The 21,371-nt window shown below is 43.0% G+C and overlaps 2 protein-coding genes across 9 annotated transcripts in view; one reads left to right on the top strand and one right to left on the bottom strand.

Annotated features, from left to right (window-relative positions):
* rps7 (ribosomal protein S7) overlaps nucleotides 1-21,371 on the top strand; it is a 192,412-nt gene that overhangs the window by 75,247 nt on the left and 95,794 nt on the right. The window lies entirely within an intron of this gene.
* On the bottom strand, nucleotides 1,560-20,736 carry cep43 (centrosomal protein 43). 8 transcript variants are annotated; one of them, XM_065008853.1, is made up of 19 exons: nucleotides 20,605-20,733; nucleotides 20,174-20,223; nucleotides 19,955-20,009; nucleotides 19,740-19,828; nucleotides 19,479-19,616; nucleotides 18,988-19,014; nucleotides 18,309-18,365; nucleotides 18,091-18,161; nucleotides 17,776-17,837; nucleotides 17,187-17,248; nucleotides 16,992-17,072; nucleotides 16,454-16,510; nucleotides 15,451-15,680; nucleotides 5,609-5,686; nucleotides 5,207-5,293; nucleotides 4,866-4,966; nucleotides 2,525-2,552; nucleotides 2,281-2,371; nucleotides 1,560-1,767 (listed from the first exon to the last, which is right to left on the bottom strand). In XM_065008853.1, exons 1-19 carry the CDS (start codon nucleotides 20,690-20,692, stop codon nucleotides 1,687-1,689), a joined length of 1,533 nt encoding a protein of 510 aa, XP_064864925.1. In that variant the 5' UTR covers nucleotides 20,693-20,733; the 3' UTR covers nucleotides 1,560-1,686. The 8 variants fall into 8 exon arrangements, with proteins under 8 accessions (XP_064864925.1, XP_064864927.1, XP_064864926.1 ...); XM_065008855.1 differs by lacking the exon at nucleotides 5,609-5,686 and adding an exon at nucleotides 6,193-6,258; XM_065008854.1 differs by having other exon boundaries at nucleotides 2,281-2,368; nucleotides 20,605-20,732.

Consider the following 21,371-nt stretch of genomic DNA (forward strand, 5'->3'; position numbering starts at 1 on the left):
TTGTTGTACAATATGTTTTGTGAGATATGACTTATTATTTGCATAGAGTGGGCATTTCCTTAGCTTATTTGATACATTCCAGCAAGATCCCAAGGGATTTCTTTTCTTCAGGTAATGCAAGTTCAGACTGCATAATAAACCTAAAAAATGTTTTTTATTTTTTAAAGCTGCCTCATGTAGCATGAATCTATTTGCACACAACTATTATGATAAAAGTCTTTGTAAAAAGAATGAAGGGTAATAAAATGGTACAGAGCATCAATGCAGACAATACAATGTCAGACAAGACAGTCAAAAGTTGAATTTAAATGGTGTCAATTTCATGTAGGGCATGATTTAGAAATCAACAGATTTGTATACAATAGATACAATATAATCCACAGTAAAATATTTTTACATACATTATCAGTGTTTCCAAATAAGCATTTAAGTGCATATTGAACATATTTAACCCAGCAGTTTTTCCCCTTACGATATAACAGTAAAAGTAAATTATATATATATTTTTTTTATAGAAAAATGCTAAGATTGCCTAGGTCACATATAATTAAATTTGTTGTGCGAGAGGACTTACCAGAATAACGGGATTATTAAAGTTTTACAAAATACTCTTGGGACTTTTCCAAGCCAAGTTTGAAGAAGTGAAGTTGTAAACCTCAGCGATTACAGTATGTCTGTTTCGTCTGATCAACAAGGATGAAGTAAAGTTTTTGTCCGTTTGATCGACCTACATGTGTGTGACCAAGCAGTGTCTCTGCAAGTTCTCAAAACCTCAGTTGGCAGCCTGACACCTACATAACCACAAGATAAAAGAAGGGGAACTCAAGAAATATGCTTTAAGTCGATCAGGTACACCATCCTGTTCACAGAAATGCTTCGATCCTACAGGGCAGTGAGTGACGTGGCCATGGCTTGCTATAATAAAACAGGTAGACAGGCGTCAAGGCATTCAGTTAGTGTTTGATTGAATGTTAGAATGGGCAAAACGAGTGACCTAAGCGACTTTGAGCGTGGTATGATCGGGGGGGAAAAAATCTCATAACATGCTCAAACCTGAGGTATATTGAAGTAGTATGGTTGTACACAGACATGCTTTATGTGGGGGATACTGTTTTAATAAAAGGTCCAAAAAATAAATAATAATAATCATTTAGGCTAACAACATCACTGAAGAGTTGTGCAATAAAGCTATTTAATGTACTTGCATACCATCGTTGTCATGATCTACTATGATTAATAACATGGTTGTCTACATCCTCTGCATAAAATTGAAAGTTATACAGACAGGTATCAAAAGTTTGACATTTCACTAGATTTCACTAGTAACTAAGTATGGGAACCATTTTTGCAGTGGTCTGCAAGTAGGATGACATCTAAACAGCCAACCACCTGCAGGTACTGTCAATGGCACAGCACAGATTACAGTAAGCTCCCCGCATTGCGGTTTCAGATTGACTTAAGATGTCATTGATGTCTGAACATGTCACCCATCAGATCCTTTACAGTCACCTGTATACTAAACCAAAATAGAGCACAATAAAAACCCTGCGAGAGAACAATCTTGGTGACAGTGGTAATTTTATTAGATCCATGAACACAAAATGTACACAAATTATGTGCACACATAACATAAATAATAGCTAACGTAGTAGAAATGGCCTTTGTGGTGTAAGGCTGATGGGATTGTCATGCCACCTCCTCCATGTAGTCAGCTCCTTGACTCTGGCTGAGCTGAGATACGCTCAGGTCCTGAGTGATCTCATCAAACTGGGGGCAGTATTGAGGGGGAAGAGAAAAGAAAGGGTGTGTGTGTGAGATAAGGTAATATAGAAATACCACCAAAGACACCTACTAACATAAAATTCATAGTTATTCGACCTATTTATGTACGGCATGATTATAGGGTACATGTCAAATTTAGCTAATAGAATGTGCTCAAAGAGAATATAAACTGTCAATCACATTTTGATTCCTATCCCCACCCTATACTGGAATATGCCTTTATGTAAAACTCAACCTAAAACTGTGGTAACTACAAGGGCCCACTGCTGACTAGCTTTACACATACAGTATGTAGGGTTGACTGCCTGTTGCCCTTCCTATGACACACAGGCACCGATGACGTGGACGTCAATTAAGGCAGCTCTCCGCGCCTCTCTGATTCAGAGACATTGACTTAAATGCGGAAGACAAATTTTGGTTTAATGCATTCAGCTGTGCAACTGACTAGGTATCCCCACACACACACACACACACATACATACATACATACACACACACCTTATCGCTGTTGTCGGGTCCCTCGATGGAAACCTCCTCGATCTCTTCTCCGATGCTCACCTCACTCTTGGAGATATCTGATCGATGGCTGCTGGTGGTAAACAAGAAATGCGCAGAGAAGGGAAACCCTTTAGATTGATATCTCTCGTGGCACAGATAGGGCATGAAACTGAACAAGCACAGAGCAGCATCTAAAAATAGCTAGTGAGATCGAGGGACGACACAGTACAACGTCCTACATTACCTGTTAAAGTCATCGCCGTAGTCATCATCTGGCAAAACAAAAGAGGGGTATATCAGGATGATGCTCTATTTATACAAAAGTATGTGGACACCCCTTCAAAATGAGTGGATTCGGCTATTTCAGCCACACCTGTTGCTGACGGGTGTATAGAATTGAGCACACAGCCATGCAATCTCCATAGACAAACATTGGCAGTAGAGAGCTCAGTTGCTTTTGACATGGCGCCGTCATAGGATTCCAGCAAGTCGGTTCATCAAATTTCTGCCATGGTCAACTGTAAGTGCTGTTATTGTGAAGTGGAAACGTCTAGGAAAAACAACAGCTCTCCCGCGAAGCAATAGGCCACACAAGCTCACAGAACGGGACCGCCAAGTGCTGAAGTGCGTAAAAATGGCACCTACTCGGTTGCAACACTCACCGCCAAGTTCCAAACTGCTTCTGGAAGCAATGTCAGCGCAATAACTGTTCGTCAGGAACTTAATTAAAATGGATTTCCATGGCCGGGCAGCTGCACACAAGCCTAAGATCACCATGCGCAATGCCAAGTGTCTCTGGAGTGATGAATCGCGCTTTACCATCAGGCAGTCCGTTTGACGAATCTGGGTTTGGCGGATACCAGGAGAACGCTACCTGCCCCGATGAATATTGCCAACTGTAAAATTTGTTGGAGGAATAATGGTCTGGGGCAGTTTTTCCATGGTCGGGCTAGGCCCCTTAGTTCCAGTGAAGGGAAATCTTAACCCTACAGCGTACAATGACATTCTACACGATTCTGTGCTTTCAACTTTGTGGCAACAGTTTGTGGAAGGTTTCCTGTTTCAGCATGACAATGCCACCGTGCACAAAGCAAGGTCTACACAGAAAATGGTTTGTCGAGATCGGTGTGTAAGAACTTGACTGACCTGCTCTTGACCTCAACCCCATTGGGATGAATTGGAACGACAACAGCGAGCCAGGCCTAATAGCCCAACATCAGTGCCCGACCTCACTAATGTTCCAACATCTAGTGGAAAGCCTTCCTAGAAGAGTGGAGGCTGTTACAGCAACAAAGGGGACCAACTACATATTAATGCCCATGACTTTTGAATGAGATGTTCGACGAGCAGGTGTCCACATACTTTTGATCATGTGGTGTATATGAAATAAATACAATTAAAATATGTAACCCACCAAAAACAGCATAATAATAAGATAGAAAACCTGGAATTGGGTTAAGATCATACCCTGCACGGAAGATCCAGTTTTATAATTTATAATTTTCAAGTCTTTGAATCCTTTGTCTCTGGGGTTAGAAGAAGTACCTAGAAAAGCATTTGAGGGATTTACTCAAGAAGCAATGAACCCAGTGTAATAGTCAGGCACGTGCACTGATAGAGCCCTATGAAAAAAAGTGCCCACTTGATTGGTGCAACAACTGCAGTTCGACTTTGCCAGAGGCGGAACAAATTGAAATAAGTAAAGACTAGTTAGCTGGTTTTGACAGCATAGCCTAGCTCACTAGCTAATTTATCGAGCCTACAATAGCGATGATCAGCTGGTATAGCCTACCCCAGTAGTTGTTTTAGCAAAGACACTTTTAACAAACTCTGTTGGCTCGAGGAGCAGTAGAAGTCTATGACTGGATTTCAGGTTGATTTATTCATGGAAATAAAACCTCTTAAATCCCACGATCACACCGGCACGATTTAGTGCTTCTAACCCCTTTCAAGCGTTCTGGATTTTTTGCATTAGATTCATCTACCTGGTTTGTAAAAACAGTTCTTCTCACAAAAAGGTCTGTAAAGCCTGAACGGTTTCAGCTACAGACTTATGACCCCACTATGAAAATCCACACAATAGTCGTTAGAAGGTAAAGGGTTGTTCTACATAGAAGATCATAGGAAAACCCTGGATATATTGTCTATAATACTGTAATAAACTCCAAACAGTGGTCACTGACTAGTTGGATATTCATTTCCCATTGAGCAAACCATTTCTGTACTTACAGAAATGCTTATTATTATTTAATCAGGTGTTTGCTTGCTAGATCTTATTTGTTTATTGACATTTGTCATGAATGCAACTGTTAATGTCAAATTGTTTTGTGTTTGTGTAGCCCTGGTTGTCCTGAAAAGAAAATGGTACAACACTTCAATGCGAGGCTAACGATAAGGGCAGAGCAAGCAGATGAATGAAAGTAGCACATTTCAGCTTTGTGCCTACGGCCCTGGTACTAGTGCTTAAAAAAGTGCATCATTCTGGAGATAAAAGCATGTAGTCAACTCACATACTCATGTTCAAATTAGTCTATACAACCCTTGCTACAGTTCATAAACACACACACACACACACACACTCTCACCGTTCTTGCTGCCTGAGAGGTCTCTGTGATGGGCTTCTCCTGAGTGGAACCCCCCACCTGCAGCACTCCTCTGGGGGGGCGGGTCCGAATCTGCTGCTCTCCTGGTGGAAAAACAAAAGAAGCAAGGCCTAAGGCTGGAGGCCAAAAACACATTCAACTCACATCCTGAGGCAGGAGACAGGCATGTCATATAAGAGATACTAAGAAGGAGGGTGGCACTGCACAGCACAGAGAGAAAGAGAGGGGGAACAGAGGGGATGGGGTACGAGAGAGAGAGAGAGAGAGAGAGAGAGCGAGAGAGAGAGAAGATGCCTGCCGTGAAAGAGAAGCCTGCAGCTCACCTGTGCTCCAAGCAGCTCCGTTTATTATCATAGTCAGAAAAGAGCTCGTCCCCATCGCCCTCTGTGTCACTACCCAGAGCAGACAGGCTGAGCACAGAGAGAGAGAGAGAGAGAGAGTGGAGAGGCAGGAAACACACAGGAGCATAGTGAAGGAAGTACACTCACACAACACACACACAGAAATACACACATGACAAAAAAACACGCACACACATGCAAAAACAAAAGTGGAAAAGTACAAGACCATGAACACCATATTAGTATCGGTTATTATTTAGAGGTCAATGCCAATATTACAAACGTTAATTGTTGGTTTCGAGGCAGCAAGCAAATGGTCAGACTTGTCACGGCTTTATCCCTCCGCTAATGGAGGAATGATACACCAGCACCATGCACACTCACTCATTGAGGCTAGTGCCCCTCCTCATTGGGTTAAAGGAGCGCCCTGAGAGGCCCTCCTCCCTCAGAGAGCGGACGAAGCTGCTTGGGGAGGGAGGAAAGGACACACAGATAAACAGAAAAGAAGAAAGGAACAGGATAGGAAAAAAAGCTGGGCAGGCAGAGGAGAAACCCGAGGGGGGGGGGGAGGAGGAGACAAGTGACAGCAGAGCAGAGACAGACAGCACAGTGCTCCTATGTGGAACCAAACTCCCCACCGCCCCCCCACACACGCTGGTCCATGTTTCTAAGCCACTTCAGTCATCTTAACAAACACCTCCTTGGTACTTTCAATAAGAGTACAGAATACTAAGCTAACAAGGATATCTATTTGCGATTACCTGCTATAGATAGAACAGGGTTCCAGGGTTCTCGTTCATTAGGCACCAACAAAACTACCTGGAATTGTCAAATAAGAAACCCGTGTTTAGGTTTTCCATTGCAAAATGTTTTGTTATGGCGTCCCCTAATGAACACGGCCCTGTATTTCAAACTATTATGAGTCACTGTATCCTGACTCATTGAGTTTACAGTGAGGACATACTTACTCTTTCTGACCGTTGCTCTTTTCAGAGAGACTGGCCCCTGAATTACTCTTAGCCAGGGGAAGGTTACTACTTCCATACGCAGCATGACAGAGAGCGAGAGAACATACAGTGAGCAAAGGGGCGACAGAGCCACACTTCTCTTCACACAATACTTCCTAATGTTGGGTTCTAGCTTGAAATATATTTACTGCAGCTACTGTATTAGAGGAACGTTGTGCATGAAATGTTACTGTGAGAGAAAAGGGGAACGACGTACACTACATTACCAAAAGTATGTGGACACCTGCTTGAACATCTCATTCCAAAATCATGGCCATTAGTATGGGGTTGGTTCCCTTTGCTGCTAGAACAGCTTACACTCTTCTGGAAAGGCTTTCAACAATATGTTGGAACATTGCTGTGGGGACTTGCTTCCATTCAGCCACAAGAGCACACTGCTGTTGGGCGATTAGGCCTGTTCGATGTAGTTGAGGTCACAGCTCTCGGCTTGCCAGTCAAGTTCTTCCACACAGATCCCGACAAGCCATTTCTGTCTGGGCCTCGCTTTGTGCACAGGGCCATTGTCATGCTGAAACAGGAAAGGGCCTTCCCCAAACTGTTGCCACAAAGCTGGAAGCACAGAATAGTCTAGAATGTCATTGTATGCTGTAGCGCAGTGTTGTGTTGTGTTCGAGAGCACCTAAGACGAGACCGATTCAAGACCAAGACCAGAGTAAATATAGTCAGTGTCAAGACCAGAGGGGGGGAGCGAGACCGAGTCAAAACCGAGACCAGGAGGGGGGACAAGGGGTCCGAGACCAGAAGAAAGTCCAATTCAAGACCATTATTGTAATTTTGTCAAATGACCACCATAATAAGAGTTCAAAACATCCAGTATTTCTGTGTTCATATTTCAGAACAACATATGGGTTCTTTAGACATTCTGAATAGTGAATAAATGCATGTTGAGGGAAAACAGAGCCACTCTACAAATGATTACTAACCCAAACACAGTGGGGAACAAATGGGCCTTCCACACCTTCAGAGAAGGGCTAAGGATTTATAATTATCATTATTTTCAATGATGTTCTGATTTAATGTCTTCAGTTTTTGTTGGAAAGGAAAAAGGATTAACGCTGAAGACTTTGCTGGTCTCTGGGGAATGAATCTAGCTAGCTAAGTCAGCCGTATATATATATATATATATATATATATATATATAAAAGCATCTGCCATTCAACTGTATAAGGGCAAAATTTGGGGGGTGATAGTCAAATCAACCAATCACATTTTGACTTAATGGGTGGGACCTTGATTACAAAAACATGAATGGAAACATCTGCCTTTTAAAAGGCCAACAGGCAGGCAGTAGTTTTCCCACGGTCTAGCTACAAAAAAATATAAATATTTATTTTTAAAAAAGCCGATTAATCGGCATCGGCTTATTTTGGTCCTCCAATAATCGGTATCGGCGTTGAAAAATCATATTCGGTCGACCTCTATAATGTACGTCATGGAACAGTGAGTCAAAACTATTTTTAAAACCTCTTATAAAAGTTGGTTTTGTAGCATAAATTTGCCAAAAAGTTCCCAAACGGCCCTTCCAGCGAAGGAAAGGCACCCTGTGTAAAAACATTAGATGATTTCCTATAGTTTTTTAAATGAGTTTTCCTATAGATTTTTCAGTTTCACTCTCAAAATATATATATATATTTTTTTAATGAAAAAAATACCCAAATTGTGCCCCTGTGCAGCCAGGCCCATCCAAGTCTACGCACCTGATGCAAACAGAGCACGATGACATTTGCACATCACATGTAGCCTAATAACCAACACTTCGGATTCAACTTTTTTAATACCTGGTTTGCGTTCCCATTGTTGCCTTGGTTAGCATTTACTGGTAGATATAAGTTGAATCGTCTTTCCTACCCTACCGGCTACCGATGTCATTCTTCTGTGAGCTGCTCCATGACAAAACCAGTTGAGAGGTGAACACTGTTGCTGCCTGCAAATGATATCCCACTGATACTAGGCTGTGTGTGTAAATACATTTAATGAGCTTTGACATTGTGTTGGCTACTTTGTGCATGATTTCTCCATTGTACTACATAATTGATAAGTCTCATACCTCCACCACACTACTTTGATATGCATCAGTAGGGATTAAGAGGTTAATAAACGCAACGCCCACGAAAACAAAGGTGGGTATACGGCTAATAGCTGTGTATACCCTCCACTACACCACTGGACCTTTGTGTTTTACAAAAAGTGCTCTCTCCTACATGAGTGACCTGGTATTACGGTTGCTGTCCTTTCAGCATCACCAACCTGTCACACACTGAAGGCCTATAGGTTCACCACTGTACTAACCTGTCACACACTGAAGGCCTATAGGTTCACCACTGTACCAACCTGTAACACACTGAAGACCTATAGGTTCACCACTGTACTAACCTGTAACACACTGAAGACCTATAGGTTCACCACTGTACTAACCTGTCACACACTGAAGGCCTATAGGTTCACCACTGTCACACACTGAAGGCCTATAGGTTCACCACTGTACCAACCTGTAACACACTGAAGACCTATAGGTTCACCACTGTACTAACCTGTCACACACTGAAGACCTATAGGTTCACCACTATACTAACCTGTCACACTGAAGACCTATAGGTTCACCACTGTCACACACTGAAGTCCTATAGGTTCACCACTGTACTAACCGGTCACACTGAAGGCCTATAGGTTCACCACTGTACTAACCTGTCACACTGAAGACCTATAGGTTCACCACTGTCACACACTGAAGGCCTATAGGTTCACCACTGTACTAACCTGTCACACACTGAAGACCTATAGGTTCACCACTGTACCAACCTGTCACACACTGAAGACCTATAGGTTCACCACTGTACTAACCTGTAACACACTGAAGACCTATAGGTTCACCACTGTACTAACCTGTCACACTGAAGACCTATAGGTTCACCACTGTACTAACCTGTAACACACTGAAGACCTATAGGTTCACCACTGTACTAACCTGTCACACACTGAAGACCTATAGGTTCACCACTGTACTAACCTGTCACACACTGAAGACCTATAGGTTCACCACTGTACCAACCTGTCACACACTGAAGACCTATAGGTTCACCACTGTACTAACCTGTTACACACTGAAGACCTATAGGTTCACCACTGTACTAACCTGTCACACACTGAAGACCTATAGGTTCACCACTGTACTAACCTGTAACACACTGAATACCTATAGGTTCACCACTGTACCAACCTGTCACACACTGAAGACCTATAGGTTCACCACTGTACTAACCTGTAACACACTGAAGACCTATAGGTTCACCACTGTACTAACCTGTCACACTGAAGACCTATAGGTTCACTACTGTACTAACCTGTAACACACTGAAGACCTATAGGTTCACCACTGTCACACACTGAAGACCTATAGGTTCACCACTATACTAACCTGTTACACACTGAAGGCCTATAGGTTCACCACTGTACTAACCTGTCACACTGAAGATCTATAGGTTCACCACTGTCACACACTGAAGACCTATAGGTTCACCACTGTACTAACCTGTAACACACTGAATACCTATAGGTTCACCACTGTACCAACCTGTCACACACTGAAGACCTATAGGTTCACCACTGTACTAACCTGTCACACTGAAGACCTATAGGTTCACCACTGTACTAACCTGTCACACACTGAAGACCTATAGGTTCACCACTGTACTAACCTGTCACACTGAAGGCCTATAGGTTCACCACTGTACTAACCTGTAACACACTGAATACCTATAGGTTCACCACTGTACCAACCTGTCACACACTGAAGACCTATAGGTTCACCACTGTACTAACCTGTCACACACTGAAGACCTATAGGTTCACCACTGTACTAACCTGTCACACTGAAGACCTATAGGTTCACCACTGTCACACTGAAGACCTATAGGTTCACCACTGTACTAACCTGTAACACACTGAAGACCTATAGGTTCACCACTGTACCAACCTGTCACACACTGAAGACCTATAGGTTCACCACTGTACCAACCTGTCACACACTGAAGACCTATAGGTTCACCACTATACTAACCTGTTACACACTGAAGGCCTATAGGTTCACCACTGTACTAACCTGTCACACTGAAGATCTATAGGTTCACCACTGTCACACACTGAAGACCTATAGGTTCACCACTGTACTAACCTGTAACACACTGAATACCTATAGGTTCACCACTGTACCAACCTGTCACACACTGAAGACCTATAGGTTCACCACTGTACTAACCTGTCACACACTGAAGACCTATAGGTTCACCACTGTACTAACCTGTCACACACTGAAGGCCTATATGTTCACCACTGTACTAACCTGTAACACACTGAAGACCTATAGGTTCACCACTGTCACACACTGAAGACCTAAATGTTCACCACTGTACTAACCTGTCACACACTGAAGACCTATAGGTTCACCACTGTACTAACCTGTCACACACTGAAGACCTATAGGTTCACCACTGTACTAACCTGTCACACTGAAGACCTATAGGTTCACCACTGTCACACACTGAAGGCCTATAGGTTCACCACTGTACTAACCTGTAACACACTGAAGACCTATAGGTTCACCACTGTACTAACCTGTCACACACTGAAGACCTATAGGTTCACCACTGTACCAACCTGTCACACACTGAAGACCTAAAGGTTCACCACTGTACTAACCTGTTACACACTGAAGACCTATAGGTTCACCACTGTACTAACCTGTCACACACTGAAGACCTATAGGTTCACCACTGTACTAACCTGTAACACACTGAATACCTATAGGTTCACCACTGTACCAACCTGTCACACACTGAAGACCTATAGGTTCACCACTGTACTAACCTGTAACACACTGAAGACCTATAGGTTCACCACTGTACTAACCTGTCACACTGAAGACCTATAGGTTCACTACTGTACTAACCTGTAACACACTGAAGACCTATAGGTTCACCACTGTCACACACTGAAGACCTATAGGTTCACCACTGTACCAACCTGTCACACACTGAAGACCTATAAGTTCACCACTATACTAACCTGTTACACACTGAAGGCCTATAGGTTCACCACTGTACTAACCTGTCACACTGAAGATCTATAGGTTCACCACTGTCACACACTGAAGACCTATAGGTTCACCACTGTACTAACCTGTAACACACTGAATACCTATAGGTTCACCACTGTACCAACCTGTCACACACTGAAGACCTATAGGTTCACCACTGTACCAACCTGTCACACACTGAAGACCTATAGGTTCACCACTATACTAACCTGTTACACACTGAAGGCCTATAGGTTCACCACTGTACTAACCTGTCACACTGAAGATCTATAGGTTCACCACTGTCACACACTGAAGACCTATAGGTTCACCACTGTACTAACCTGTAACACACTGAATACCTATAGGTTCACCACTGTACCAACCTGTCACACACTGAAGACCTATAGGTTCACCACTGTACTAACCTGTCACACACTGAAGACCTATAGGTTCACCACTGTACTAACCTGTCACACACTGAAGGCCTATATGTTCACCACTGTACTAACCTGTAACACACTGAAGACCTATAGGTTCACCACTGTCACACACTGAAGACCTAAATGTTCACCACTGTACTAACCTGTCACACACTGAAGACCTATAGGTTCACCACTGTACTAACCTGTCACACACTGAAGACCTATAGGTTCACCACTGTACTAACCTGTCACACTGAAGACCTATAGGTTCACCACTGTCACACACTGAAGGCCTATAGGTTCACCACTGTACTAACCTGTAACACACTGAAGACCTATAGGTTCACCACTGTACTAACCTGTCACACACTGAAGACCTATAGGTTCACCACTGTACCAACCTGTCACACACTGAAGACCTAAAGGTTCACCACTGTACTAACCTGTTACACACTGAAGACCTATAGGTTCACCACTGTACTAACCTGTCACACACTGAAGACCTATAGGTTCACCACTGTACTAACCTGTAACACACTGAATACCTATAGGTTCACCACTGTACCAACCTGTCACACACTGAAGACCTATAGGTTCACCACTGTACTAACCTGTAACACACTGAAGACCTATAGGTTCACCACTGTACTAACCTGTCACACTGAAGACCTATAGGTTCACTACTGTACTAACCTGTAACACACTGAAGACCTATAGGTTCACCACTGTCACACACTGAAGACCTATAGGTTCACCACTGTACCAACCTGTCACACACTGAAGACCTATAAGTTCACCACTATACTAACCTGTTACACACTGAAGGCCTATAGGTTCACCACTGTACTAACCTGTCACACTGAAGATCTATAGGTTCACCACTGTCACACACTGAAGACCTATAGGTTCACCACTGTACTAACCTGTAACACACTGAATACCTATAGGTTCACCACTGTACCAACCTGTCACACACTGAAGACCTATAGGTTCACCACTGTACTAACCTGTCACACTGAAGACCTATAGGTTCACCACTGTACTAACCTGTCACACACTGAATGCCTATAGGTTCACCACTGTACTAACCTGTCACACTGAAGGCCTATAGGTTCACCACTGTACCAACCTGTCACACACTGAAGACCTGTAGGTTCACCACTGTACTAACCTGTCACACTGAAGGCCTATAGGTTCACCACTGTACTAACCTGTAACACACTGAATACCTATAGGTTCACCACTGTACCAACCTGTCACACACTGAAGACCTATAGGTTCACCACTGTACTAACCTGTCACACACTGAAGACCTATAGGTTCACCACTGTACTAACCTGTCACACTGAAGACCTATAGGTTCACCACTGTCACACTGAAGACCTATAGGTTCACCACTGTACTAACCTGTAACACACTGAAGACCTATAGGTTCACCACTGTACTAACCTGTCACACACTGAAGACCTATAGGTTCACCACTGTACCAACCTGTCACACACTGAAGACCTATAGGTTCACCACTATACTAACCTGTTACACACTGAAGGCCTATAGGTTCACCACTGTACTAACCTGTCACACTGAAGATCTATAGGTTCACCACTGTCACACACTGAAGACCTATAGGTTCACCACTGTACTAACCTGTAACACACTGAATACCTATAGGTTCACCACTGTACCAACCTGTCACACACTGAAGACCTATAGGTTCACCACTGTACTAACCTGTCACACACTGAAGACCTATAGGTTCACCACTGTACTAACCTGTCACACACTGAAGGCCTATATGTTCACCACTGTACTAACCTGTAACACACTGAAGACCTATAGGTTCACCACTGTCACACACTGAAGACCTATAGGTTCACCACTGTCACACACTGAAGGCCTATAGGTTCACCACTGTACTAACCTGTAACACACTGAAGACCTATAGGTTCACCACTGTCACACACTGAAGACCTATAGGTTCACCACTGTACTAACCTGTCACACACTGAAGACCTATAGGTTCACCACTGTACTAACCTGTCACACACTGAAGACCTATAGGTTCACCACTGTACTAACCTGTCACACTGAAGACCTATAGGTTCACCACTGTCACACACTGAAGACCTATAGGTTCACCACTGTCACACACTGAAGACCTATAGGTTCACTACTGTACTAACATGTCTACAGTAGATATAAATGCTGTTAAGATACTGTATGAATGTTTCAAGAAAGGAGTGGATATATGTGTCCTGGCGAAGCAGTTTTTTGAGCTGACTGAATGGAAGCTGATAATTATTAGTTTTTTACTCCGCTGGTCTCGGGAAGAAATTACGAGTCCTCAACTGTCCGAGACCGAGTCAAGACCCAGTACAAATGTATCCGATACAGAGACAAGACCAAGACACTTAATATGTGGTCTCGAGACCGGACTCGAGTACTACAACTCTGCTGTAGCGTTAAGATTTCCCTTCAAGATAACAAAAGTAAATAACGTGTCCGTAAAATGATTGCTCATCCACCAAACTTTACAGTTAGCACTATGCATTGGGGCAGGTAGCGTTCTCCTGGCATCCGCAAAATCCAGATGAATCAGTTGGACTACCAGATGTTGAAGCGTGATCACTCCAGATAATGAGTTTCTACTGCTACAGAGTCCAATGGCAGCGAGCTTTACATCACTCCAGCCGATGCTTGGCATTGCGCATGGTGATCTTAGGCTTGTGTGCGGCTGCTCGGCCATAGAAACCCATTTCATGAGGGAGGGGGGGTGGCAGTGAGGCCATAGATCTATGTGCAATAGGGGTAAGGGTAGGTCCCGTAGTAGGATAGGTCCCTAGTGGGGATGTGACCCATGCGAGATCCCTAGGTGGCCGGTAGGTAGGGTAGGTTCCGAGTGGGGGTGCAAATCCCTCAGCTGGGTTTAAGACCTGTGTGTTACTATATGGAGAAGTTGGCACATCTATATGCTAGCATGGTGGGTTACAGAGAGGTAGTCCATGTAGAAGGACTAAGGCAGGAAGTGTGCCTGGTGGAGAATAGGAGGTATCTGGGGATATCAGAGATGCAACATTGTCAGTTAGTGGTAACGTATATGGTGATAGAAAGTTGCCTGTAAGTTCTGGGAGGCAGGCCATCTCCATAGTTGGAAAAGCGATGTTTGAAAGTGATCCATGTGCATTAGCAGTAGCAATTTAAGTCATTTAATAATAATAATAATATAATATAATAGCAATAATGAGAGCAGTTGATTTATGCCCTATTGGGGCGGGGAACCGTGACCGATTATGTGAAATTAGGTGGACAACGGAGTAACCTCGGTAACAAGTGTTGTCGGGAACAGTGGTATTTACGGCGAGAGATAAAACCCCCTTCCTGTGTTACACATTAGCCTTCTGCAATCTCCTGTGGCCCATTAGCACACTCTAGTGTCGCCCTACCTGTTCAGAACCTAACAATCATAAATATGTACTGTAGACTTTCTCCACACATCTCCTAGCCCATCAGAGTTGATTAACGCCCCTGTATTTTAAGATTCTTAAGATATTCTGTTGCACCATAAGCCATGATCAATTTCTATGCTAATATTAACAGCATCCATGTTTTACATTTATCGCTATTACGCATGACTTTATGTGATGGATCATGGAGCAGCACACATGTTCAATCGCGAGTATGACAATCAATCCCCGTCCTCACCAGCCGTAGGTTTTCTGTGGTTTAGGCAGAGGGTCGTCAAAGAACGAGTCGTCCTCGTCTAGGTCCTCTTCCACCTCCAGGTCCAGCCCCTTCTTCAGGCTCGCCGTGGGGCCGTTGTCGTTGTCCCCGGACACCTCGCTGTGCCTTGGCGTCACGTGACCCGGCCCTTTGCCCTTTAGAGAGCCAAAGCGCAGGCTGGTGTCACTGTGGCTGTGACTGACCTCCACGCCCTGTGGGGTACATGTAGGAACAGGACAACACAAATAACAAAAACACGCGTTTAAAGCCGCTTCTGTGTATTTGAGTGGGTGCAGCTAGCATTTAGTTGCAAATGGTTAAGAGGATTGAAGCGACAGGGAGAGTTAGTAGTGGCAGTGAAATATTAGCTATAGGAAAGATATTTTGAGAACTATCCGGCACAAGTAAAGGTCTTGTTAGAGGTTTGGCTAATGGCTTAGCTACGTTAGTCGTACCTACACTATGAACCATTAAGACTGAAGTTGAGCAATTAGTAAAACACATGCACACAGCAGTCAGAGTTTCAATCAAAACTGGAAAACACTCATCGTTCATGAGAATCAGTCTGGTGATAAGAGCACATTTGAGAGGCTGCGCTGAGATACTGCCAACCTATCTTCCCTGCGCTAATGGTGACACCATACCAAGTAAACCATGGGTTAACAGAAGACTATGGTACAGACATGCCTTTGAAATCAGAACTTCCCCTGGAGGAGTTGGTATGAGCCTACCCACTGGGCAGACGTCAATTTAAAGTCTATTCCCACGTTGGTTCCACGTCCTTTCATTGAAATGATGTGCAAACAACGTGCATTCAACCGGTGTGTGCACATGGGTACTTGTACACCTGGGTTGTGTTCATTACAGCAAACCAAATGAAAACGAGTGTTCCATATCAGTCCAGCAAGTCCCTCTCCGTTTCAGTAGATTTTTCTTACGTTTGGTGCCTAATGAGCACAACCCCTTTTCCAGCCTTGCGGTTTACCTTGATGTCAGCCTTCTCCGCCTGTGCACTGTGCCTATGTCCTTTAAACCTGGGGATCTGTGCATGAGAACACAGCTATCAGCCTTCTCACACACTCACTGCCTCACTAACATGATGGATGCCGGGTAGGCCCTAAAAGGTGGCTACATTTAGGGAGAATCACATACAGTTTAGTCTACTGACCTCTTCGTCCTTTCCGAAAAGAAAGCGGAAAAACAGAGGCTTTGTTTTAACAATCAACATTCTCTTAAAAATATCCATGTCATGTATACCCTATGCTCACATCCTGCAAATGCAACACTAGGTCTCTTGGTTGTGATTTCTTCTGTTATTTTAAGTCAAGTTCCATAGAAATTAATTGATTCACAAGAAAGCTGTTATGACATAACAGTTCACACAAACAGGTATTAAAAGGAATAAAATATTAACGTTGAACAAAGTAAGAAAAAAAGTGATCCTACGAGAAACCACACAACAGCCATTTTATATAGAGCACTACAACATACACTGCACCATAGTTTGAATAGTGCCAATGTACCTTACTAGGCGGTGAAGTGCTTTTCTTCTCCTCAATAAATTGACTGGGATTGTGAAATACATCACAGGTGTCATGGGTGACCTGGAAGGGGAAGGACACATTTAACATTGTGTTTCATCCCAAGAAACGGTTCATACAAAGTTAAATCTATGACACAATCTAAAAAGGAACTTCAAGACAGTAAAGGTTTCTTACCACACTTCGACACTGACTGAAGAAGCGCTTGTACAAGCCCAGAAACTCCTGGAAGTCTATAGCTACAGAGACAGAGGTGAGGCAAAGCATTAGAGCAGATGACAACATTTTCCACGGCTTTGTGTTGCCATGCTTGTAACTATAGCAACCACACTTTTCAGTTCGCTGCAGCTAGCGACTGGAACGAGCTGCAAAAGACTATCAAACGGGACAGTTTAATCTCCATCTCTTCATTCATGGACACTCTTATGGACGGTTGTGGCTGATTCACATGATGTGTTGTTATCTCTACCTTCTTGCCCTTTGTGCGGTTGTCTGTGCCCAATAATGTTTATACCATGTTTTGTGCTGCTGCCATGTTGTTGTCACGTGTTGCTGCCGTGCTATGTCGTCGTCTTAGGTCTCTCTTTATGTAGTGTCTCTCTTGTCATGATGTGTGTTTTGTCCTATATTTTTAATCCAAGGTCCCGTCCCCGCAGGAGTTTCTTTTGTTAGGCCGTCATTGTAAATATTAATTTAGTTAAATAAGGGTTAAATTAAATACATTCAATTAAGGATGTCACTTCATTTCAGTCTACAGAACACTTACATTTACCGGAGGCCTTGTCTCCAACTCTATGTTCATCAGTAACAAACTTCTCCAGCATGTTCCTGTTATTGGACACACAGACTACTTGTTAAGGAAACTAGATGAGCTGTAGATTCACGTCACAAATAGCATTGTCGTGTCAGCGTTGCAGTCAGGGCAGGTTTCCCCCAGACACAGATTAAGTCTATTCCTGAATGACAAAGCACTTTCAATGGAAATGCATGCTTTTTAGTTCAGGAGTGGGCTTTCCTGTGTCCAGGGAACGAGCCCTCAGTTCTTTTGTCATTTTGCTTGAATGACACGGCCCAAACATACTTGTTGAAGTTGGGAAAAACATCTCCAAACACAACTTTCAAATCCTCTTTGAGTATCCCACCAGTTCTGGCCTGTGAAACAGAAAGTTTAAACAGAGTAAAAGGCAGGATCTTGGAAGAATCTTGGACATTTAAACACCTCCACAAGGTAATCAATGGCAATGGAGAACTTATGAGAATGACCAAAATGAGCACATCTACAATAACAAAAATGATCACCTTGTCATAAACATCAAACTTCTTCCGGGCGTCTGCTATTTGTCTGGGGGAGAGTTCCTAAAAAGAGAAAACGGAAGAGCATTGATATCAGACGGAGAAATCTCTCTCTACATTTGAAGTTGCATCCTCTTGGGATCAAAAACAAACATGAAATTGTGAGCTTGATGGTTTGATATGTTACATGCTAGTTCTTCATGTGCACCTTCGTGGCCCGCAGTTCTCTGTATGAACGGGCGAATAGGATAGCTATGTGAGCTCATTCTGCTGATCTGAGCAGAGCATGAAACATGACTAAGAAAGTGGGACAAACTTGTTATGTCAGAATCTCGCTGAACAACAGGAAAACCATTTTCGCTCTCTCTCTCAATCGTCTGGGTACATTTACACTAATGGCAAGCTGCCTTCTGTTGACCCAGATAATATTATAAATTAGGTCGTCACGGCAAAATGACAACTATGAGTGATACAGTTTATTTTCTCTCTGGCAGCTCAGGTCCATTGACAGAATACTTCAAATGTTGTTGTATGAAGGATTTACATCTCAGTGTGCTCATGTTTTGTAGGCTATGTATAATACCTCATTATGAAACAGTTGGTGCTCATTCATAACATTGTATGTAGATGTAAATATACCCTAGTGAGTGAAAAGGAAGGCAATGAAGATCATAAGAATTACTACCTTGGGGATGTTTGTGGCTTTGTCCCCCTTACATCAGATAACAGCAGGCCAGAGCAGGGAAATCAGTAGAGCAAGAAAGCAGTCCATTATAAATCACAAGTGGGACACTCCGTTCAGAAGAAAATACATTTTAAAAAGGAAGGGCAGCCATTCAAGAGCATAATCAAATCGGGTAGACTTCTGGGCAGGGGTGATGTTGTGGATGTTTGTATGTTGTCGTTTGTATGTGTATGTTTTGGATTGTTCATCTTTTAAATTATTATATATATATATATATATATATATATATTAAATACACACACACATATATGTATATTAAATACAATCTTACAACAACAAAAGCTAATCAGGGAGGCTTCAGGTTTGGACAACTGCTAATGTCAGAAGCTCTTTTCTCCACTAGGAGCTTAAGGGAATACACTAATGTAGTGAATGACTAAACCTATGTATGTAAAATGGCAAGCCCTGTGCAGTGGTGTGTCTTTCTTTACCTCGGAGAAGATGGAGGCCTTCTCCTTGTGTCTGCCCCTCTTGACAAGCTCCAGCAGGAGAGGAGTGTTCCTGTTCATATCAGTCTCGGTGATATCCAGCTCACAAGAGACCTGCTCACGGCTGTCTAGGCCATTTAGCTGAGGACAGGAGACACGCGCGCAATAAATTGCATGCCATAATGGTGAATGGAGCACGGACAATTCCAAGTTATTTGACCAGAATGCCGGGCCAGCCCTATCCACTGGAAGTAAAACACTCACTGAGTTTATCTCTGGCTGGAAGACAGCAAGCGTGAAGTCCAGGTGAAAGACCTGTAGAAAGTCTATGATGAGGCTGGCCACCAGGCGTCCTGTTAAAAAGGGAAGGATATGATCAGCCTCATCATGGAAAGAATGAGTCATTGTACTGCATGTTGATTATTATGGGATTAGCAGACGATTGTTCAGACCATCACGGTGGATAACACAACCCTTACCATCCTTTGTATCAAGACATTTCTTCAGGTTTTCATTGACAAGTGGAGTTTTATTCTGGGGGAAGGATAATGGGTGGTAGCAGAGGTTATGCAGATGTAAATCATACGCTACACTGACATCCCCCCCAAAATGTAACGTCATTAATAAGAGAAGCAATAAGCCTAACCTTACACTATAAGGATTCATTGACAATGCACATAAGTCAGCTATCGTCTTACCTCCACTTTATCCTGTTCATCCATAGCCAGAAAGACAGCGGCGCGCATTTCTGCCTACAGAATAAGAGAAGTACGAGCAAAAAAAGGTGTTAGCCAAGCAAGAGGGCCTCAAACTGGCCTGAACTACCTAGCTAACGTTAGCTATGTAACAGTACTTGCTAAGTACCTAAAAAAATGCACTGCTTGTAAAATAGTTCGCTATCTAGCTAACGTTAGCTGTTGGTTATCCAATAGTAGAAGGTACATCAGCTAGCTAGCTATCCCACGACACTAGATCGCATGATGATAAGTCGGTGACTTTCCGGGGTCCAGCTAGTTACAGTACTGTAGCTAGCTAACGTTAGCTAGCTAGCTAGCGACAAGCTGCAACAACAAAATCCTCAGTCTTTGAACAGTCCTTCGACATATGACTTTACAGTATCAGTAGTTACGTGCCTTTAGTTTGTTCAAGACACCACTGTTTTCTAGGTTTTGGATCAAAAGATCCCGCAACTCAGTGTCGTCCTCCGTGGCAGACATCTTTCTTTTAGCTAATCGGCAACCAAGACAACCAAAACAAACACTGGCAGCTAGCTATTTGCTAATTCAGCAACGCAGATTCCAGGAAAAAAATTCAACAGCAAGCCAGCGCGCACGATTTTCACCATTCACCAGCATCGTGGCACACGCAATCTTGCCCCTCTTTAGTTCAACACGGAGGGAGTGATGTCAAAATAGGTTGGTGCTGTATCAATTGGTGGATTAGGCTCAAATAATGCAAGTTCTGTATCAAAATCTAAGTAATGTATAGAGAGATATCAGACATGTTAAACATATCAGATGTTTTGATCAAAATTGCTTTTGATTTGCTGATCTGCCTCATGTGTCATGAGCCATTTTTGACTCATGTCTCTTATCATTTGTGGTTGTGTATATTTGTATTATATCGTATTTTGTAAATTGGGTGAATCCCTTTCTTTTTTTGTGGGTGGTTTATGATTTGTTGGCCCTAACATTTGTTTGTCCATAGTTTTTTTCTCTCACAGTAGTTGGACTTCACAATAACATAGTTCCTCTTCTGTTGTCGTTCAGGACAAGAGGATAGACTACAGATGCTTGCTGGCTCTGTTAAAGTCATTTCAGTGACTCTGCAGCTAAGTGTGTTCTTGGATTATTTCTCATCTCCTATTTTCATTCATATGCGAGGCAGTCATTTGAG

Source organism: Oncorhynchus nerka, linkage group LG24 (assembly GCF_034236695.1).
Source record: "Oncorhynchus nerka isolate Pitt River linkage group LG24, Oner_Uvic_2.0, whole genome shotgun sequence".
Taxonomy (NCBI): domain Eukaryota; kingdom Metazoa; phylum Chordata; class Actinopteri; order Salmoniformes; family Salmonidae; genus Oncorhynchus; species Oncorhynchus nerka.

Excerpts from the sequence above, each read along its gene's own strand:
- cep43 (XM_065008853.1), bottom strand. The coding sequence starts at position 20,692 with ATGTCTGCCACGGAGGACGACACTGAGTTGCGGGATCTTTTGATCCAA. Across the intron at positions 15,681-16,453 it reads CGGAGAAGGCTGACATCAAG|GGCGTGGAGGTCAGTCACAG; the intron begins GTAAACCGCAAG and ends TGTACCCCACAG. Across the intron at positions 2,372-2,524 it reads TACGGCGATGACTTTAACAG|CAGCCATCGATCAGATATCT; the intron begins GTAATGTAGGAC and ends GTTTACCACCAG.